This window comes from Polyodon spathula, chromosome 32 (genome assembly GCF_017654505.1).
Source record: "Polyodon spathula isolate WHYD16114869_AA chromosome 32, ASM1765450v1, whole genome shotgun sequence".
In the NCBI taxonomy this organism is placed as follows: Eukaryota; Metazoa; Chordata; class Actinopteri; order Acipenseriformes; family Polyodontidae; genus Polyodon; species Polyodon spathula.
In genome coordinates this window covers 7,469,061-7,475,218 of record NC_054565.1, presented here as the reverse complement: position 1 = coordinate 7,475,218, position 6,158 = coordinate 7,469,061, and the positions used below count along the sequence as shown (strand labels likewise).

General features: G+C 53.7%; 1 protein-coding gene across 1 annotated transcript; it reads left to right on the top strand.

Annotated features, from left to right (window-relative positions):
• The first annotated feature begins 2,054 nt into the window (after nt 1-2,054).
• LOC121303308 (UPF0500 protein C1orf216 homolog) lies at nt 2,055-5,080 on the top strand. Its single transcript, XM_041233899.1, has 2 exons — nt 2,055-2,394; nt 3,289-5,080. The coding sequence occupies exon 2, from the start codon at nt 3,399-3,401 to the stop codon at nt 4,362-4,364; it is 966 nt and encodes a 321-aa protein (XP_041089833.1). The 5' UTR covers nt 2,055-2,394; nt 3,289-3,398; the 3' UTR covers nt 4,365-5,080.
• The last annotated feature ends 1,078 nt before the right edge of the window (nt 5,081-6,158 follow it).

Genomic DNA, 6,158 nt, shown 5'->3' with positions numbered 1-6,158 from the left:
CATGCGGTGCCCCTCAGTGCTCAGCTGGCTCCAAGCAGCTTATCGGAAGGATGTTGCTGGGCTGGAGCGGCTCGTTAGTTAATTAAGGAGTGTAAAGGGGCTGGCAGGGGCCTCCTCCCCCAGCCTGGCTAACGAGAGCCACGCTGTTCATTAACATGTCATTAATGAACACGGATTAACACGGCCGCTGATCTGCCTGTGAGAGTGCGGGCGGGTCACTCGGACACACGCACTCCCATCAGCCCTGAGCGGGAGTGAGCAGGCAATTTAGTGTTTATGAAGACTCACTACCTCCTCCTCCTCCCTCTTCACAGTGACTCGAGGGCCTCCTCTCTCTCAGCACACAGCATGCTGTTGCTATGGAGACCGGGCTCATGTGATGTCTCCTGAGAGGTGTGTGTCATCGACGCCCAGAGGGTTATTAAAAGTAACACCCTCAAGTGCCCCAGCGAGAGAGGGAGGGAAAGGGTTTGTTTATTCAGTGTGTGCGGCAGGCAGGACCAGCACAGGTACAGAGATTCCTCAATACTTTATACTGTATATACCTGAGTAGAGCAGTGAATAACTACAACAAAAATAATTAATTACTCTCTCTCTCTCTCTCTCTCTCTCTCTCTCTCTCTCTCTATCTATCTATCTATCTATATATATCTATATATATATATATATATATATATATATATATATATATATATATATAATATATATATATTATATATATATATCATGACTGATATAATATACACACACAGACAGACACATGACTGAATGTAATACAGACTGCAGAGCGATGCACAGGCCAGTGGGGTGAGCACCTCTCCCTTAACCCTCTCCCCTTCTCTTTCTCTCCACTCTACCATCCTTTCATTCTCCCTGCCTCTGCTTTCGCTGGAAAGACGCAGTCCTGTTTAATTTTAAATACCTTGATGATAATTCATGTGATCCATGCCCTGCAGTCCGAGGGCTGTTTGATGTATTTTGTGTGTAGAAGCTGCTCTTGAGTTCGGGGCTGGGGGAGGGAGGGAGGCACAATGAAGGCTTCTTGTTCAGTGTGGGGTGAGTGATGGTGTGAGGGGAGAGGCTGGCATGGGACTGTGCAGGGATTGATTGCATCAATAAGCCCCTCTGTGTTTTCAATGCACGCCGCTAACACCCCTGAGCCAGACACCTGGGGGCAGAGCTCCTCAGAGGAATGAGGTGAAGAACCGTATGGAACAGAGAGACTGCCCCCAACCCTGACCCGCCCCAGGAAGTGAAGCACTACCACACTCTGGAGGGTGCACGGCAAGCAAACGCAGAACTTTCTTTAACCCTGTGTTTTCTTGTTGGTTTATTTATTGTTTTTTTTTTTTTTATGACAGTACACACTTGAACATGTGGTTCTTTCAAAACTGCACACTAGAGACCCACAGCGAAGCAGAAGGGCCGCTGCACTCTGCAGGTCAGTTCTGATAGGATTCTGTGGGCTGCGATTGGAGCAGGTCAGTTCTGACACGATTCTGTGGGCTGCGATTGCAGTAGGGACGCGCCTCTCTGTCAGCTACAGCACTGCACTAAACCAACAGCGTCTTAAAGGGGGGCTGCTTTTAGCCACAACATCCAAATAATAATATACAGTGCGAGAGACTCGGAGACAAACGATTCAAATAATAATATACAGTGCGAGAGACTCGGGGACAAACGATTGAACATTGAAGAAAGTTTGAGTGTTTTGTAGCGATGGGTGAATGATAGCGCACATCTTACCGCGCCCTAGGTAAGCAATGCCAGTGCAAGGATAGAGCTGCTGGCGCGCCCTTTAAACTGGGTGGAGGGACACGGAGATCTCAACGTGTCTGTCTACCAGGCTAAGAATGCGTGTCAACCGCACCGCGGATCAGCGTGCGGCTGTGCGTGCGTCAGCGCTCCGAGACGCGCTTATATAAGAAGGGGTGACTTTATTGTAGGGACTCCATCACAACGATGATAATAATAATAATAATCTTTATATAGCGCCTTTCACAGTGGAGCACCATCACAAAGTGCTTTACAAGATACGAGACTAGGGTGTGTGAACTATGCATCAGCTGCAGAGTCACTTACAACAACGTCTCACCCGAAAAACGCAGCACAAGGAGGTTCAGTGATCTGCGTTGGGTCACAGAGTATCTGAGCTGGGGTTTGAACCGGGGACCTGCTGGTTAAAAGCCCGTTTTTTAAACGCTGGACCACACAGCCTCCTACAACGCGCTTTCTCTTTCGTTTATTTTCTCTCTCGTCCTAATTACTGGATTTTCGCTCCTGACGTATTTTCCCGACCGTCGTTTCCGCTGCTGGGGGTGGGTGGAGAGAGCAGACAGAGGGGCAGAGGGGCGCCGCCTCTATCCGATTCACCGCAACACAGAGCGCTTCGAGGTAAGCCATCCAATTTGCTTTAGTGTCTGTATCGTTTTCGTCAGTAGATCTGTACGGAGGTGCGTTTATTTGAATGGAGTGTTTTAAAGCAGCTGTTCCGTGTGAAATCGCCGCTGTTTGCTCTGTGTAGAACCAGCCTGGTTATTTTTGTCACCTCCGTGTAAGCCGGTCCTGTCCTGTTTCTATTCGATACAGGCCCAGCAGTGCTTGTATTTCTACACTCGGCTGTGTTTACAGGGGAAAGCTGTCTCCCCGATGAGCCCGGTATTTTATCATTGGCAAACCGCGGAGACAATAGCGTCACACTGATTCTAAACGCGGAGTTCAGCGAATCTTCTTCTTCTTCTTCTTCTTCTTCGATTATAGTCCGCGCTGCCAGCCTCTCTGTCGCTGTCCTTTCAGCACCACGGCCCCGCTCCCGCTGACAGACGCGGGCAGGAGCCTCGCAGATCACGCACGACATGTCACGAACAGCGCTTGTGTTTATTATTTCCCTCCAATGAAGTGAACCCGGTTAAAACACCGAGCTGCTGAGATCATTATTACAGTAGGCTGTGGACTGGCAGGTTTGCACAGACTGACAGCTTATATGAGCAGCCCTGAGCCGGGAGCACCTCAGTCCAGGAGGCTGCCTTGCAATTTTACAGGCCTTGCAATTTTAACCCCCCCCCCCAAGATCCTGATCAGATCAGTGTCCAGTCAGTTATATAACCAGAGCCCAAGCTCTGCTGCTTATCTCATCCACACAACCGCGCGGCTCAGCCCTGCTCCCCTCACAGGACTTCCTGAGTGCATCTGAGGGGCCTCCCTCCCTCCTCGGCCAGGCCATTTCCACTTAGAAACATCATCTCTGCTACGGCTTTAGTTCAGCTGCACTGTTCCCTTTGTTGACAGGAGAGTGTGACCTGGCCTGAACAGAGCTGAGCCGAGCGGAGCCGAGTGGAGCTGAGCTGAGCTGACCTGGCCTGAGCTGAGCCGAGCCGAGCTGAGTGGAGCTGGACACGATGTTCGCCGTGCCGTCACCAGCGGAGATGGACAGGGGGACCGTGTCCTTCCTGTGTCTCAGTAACCAGCCCGACAGGAAGTGCATGCAGCAGGACAACAACTTCAACTTCCTGGATGGTGAGGAAGGGGAGCCCAGCCTGCTGCCTCGCTGCTCCCCATGCCCCCCGGACAGTAACGAGAACCTGAACCAGACCAGGACCAGGCAGAGCCACCCTCTCCTCCTCCGAGCCTCCCTGCTGAGAGCCAGCCTGCCCACTGTGTCCGAGGCCAGGGAGGGGAGCGCCCACATCCACCCAGAGGGAGCTGAGGAGGGGAGGAGCGAGAGAGTGGAGAGAGGAGAGGAGGAGGAGGAGGAGGAGGAGGAGGAGAGCAGCACCCAGCTCAGCTCCTGTAGCTCCTCCTCGTCTCTCAGCATCGACAGCCCGGGATGGGTGGGGCAGGAGGCTTGGCAGGGAGATGGGATGGGGCAGGAGGCAGGACAGGGAGAGGGGGCAGGGCAGGAGGCAGGGCAGGGAGAGGGGGCAGTGCAGGAGGCAGGGCAGGGAGAGGGGGCAGTGCAGGGGGCAGGGCAGGGAGAAGGGGCGGGGCGGGGTCGGGAGGTAGCTGGGAGCTGTATCTGGGGCAGGGTGTTCGGTGGGGCTCACGAGGCACAGCTCTCTAGCCCTGTGAGTGTGGATCCGGGGCAGGGCAGGGGCGACTCGGAGCTGGACTGGGACCCTGTGACGGAGCTGCCGGGTCTGCTGGGGGCGGTGCGCACCCTGCAGCAGCAGGAGAGCTTCAAGGCCCAGGAGAAGCAGCGGCACCAGGTCCAGCTCACCATGTACCGGCGCCTGGCGCTGATCCGCTGGCTGCGCAGCCTGCAGCAGAGCGTCTGCGAGCAGCAGGGCCGGCTGCAGGACAGCTATGACATCATCCTTCAGAATCGCAAGGAGCTGCTTGCTGCGGCAGGCAGGGGGCGCCGGTGAGCAGCACAGAGAGGGGGCAGGGGGGGTGCCTTGCTGAGCGACTCCTACAGCAGTCCTGTGAATCGCGTGAACTGAGACAGCTCAGCGCTAACATGTTTGTGTCTTTCCTTCGCCTGCCTCCACTAGAACCAGGACAGCCCAGCTTATTGTATCCTTCCAAAGAGCTGCACTCTGCAGATACTGAGCACTTAGTGCTGTTATAAACAAGAACACATTATCAAACCCTAATGACATAACCCCAGAAAACCTGCTAGACCCCAGAGCACCAGTGCGGTCTTACACCCTCCTCTGAGTGAGAGACAGTCAGAGAGGTGCAGCGCTGCGCTCGCTAGACCCTCCTCCGAGTGAGAGACAGTCAGAGAGGTGCAGCGCTGCGCTCGCTAGACCCTCCTCTGAGTGAGAGACAGTCAGAGAGGTGCAGCGCTGCGCTCGCTAGACCCTCCTCTGAGTGAGAGACAGTCAGAGAGGTTAGGACTGAAGGGAAGGACTGGAGCAGAGCCCGCTGTCAGGGCGGGACTGATGACATCACTGGAGTGTCCCGGGAGAATTCTGCATTCTTCAGTACATCTATCTGTAATATATATATTATATATAGAATGGAAAGTCTATGAAAGAAAGCTGTGTAAAATATTGTAAAAGTGTTTGAGGCATGTATGCAAGTTGTGTAGCGCAGTCCTGTGTGTTTCCTGATCTGTGCCACTCAATAAACTGGGCTTGTTCAATCAGAGTCACACTTCAATTGGGGGGGGGGGGGGTTAACAGATCGAGCAGACACTGATCAAGCAGGAGATACCCCATGATAGCCAGCCGCTCTGTCACAATGCAGAGCCTCATCACAGAACACCAGCGCTCTGTGAGTCTGTGTCTCTGTATTTATGTGCGAGTATTTATGTTGGTGTGTGTGAGGGTAAGTGAAAGCTGGTAGTCCAGTCCAGTCCAGTGAGGATTGCAATCCCTCCCCTCCTCACTAGCTGTGACTCCAGCGGCTCCCACCCCCTCTCTGGAGCAGGCAGCTGGGGGAGGCTCATCCAGGGAGTGCCCTGGAGCTCCGCTCTGAACACGCACAGGGCTCATTCCCAGTCCCAGTCCTGCTACAGTCGGTTGTTTTGTCTGTGGAGTGGAGGCAGGAGCGCCGCGGCAGCTCTGCACGGGCTGCGCTTTCTGATAAAGCCGCGCACGTTATGGGAAGAAGCGGCGAGCAGAGCAGCGGACACTCACTGTGTGAAGCACGATGACAGGAGCGCTGCAGAGCGCGCATTCTCCACTAGGGGGCAGTGCTGCCTTAGCTTTACTACGGGGTCGCAGGCGGTAGATCTACTGCAGACTTCACATCTCAAAGCACAGCGTGAGCACACACTACCGTCCAACAAGTCCTCTCTCCTGCACTAACTCGTTGTGACAGAGGAGGGCCGCGCAGCCTCGAGTCCAGAGTGTCCCTGACCGAGTGCAGCTTCTCAGCGAGGGGGGCGTGGCCTGGGGGCTGTGTGAAGTGGACTAGAGAGAGAGAGAGAGGGAGGGAGAGAGAGGTCTGCAGATCCAGGCTGTGAGTTATCATGACCGCCCCCCGCTGTGCGCTGCTCTGCTTATAATATACAGCACTAGACCTTGATAGTGATGAGATCCAGTCCTCTGAAATGTCTTTATAATATACAGCACTAGACCCTGATATTGATGAGATCCAGCCCTCTGAAATGTCTTTATAATATACAGCACTAGACCCTGATATTGATGAGATCCAGCCCTCTGAAATGTCTTTATAATATACAGCACTAGACCCTGATATTGATGAGATCC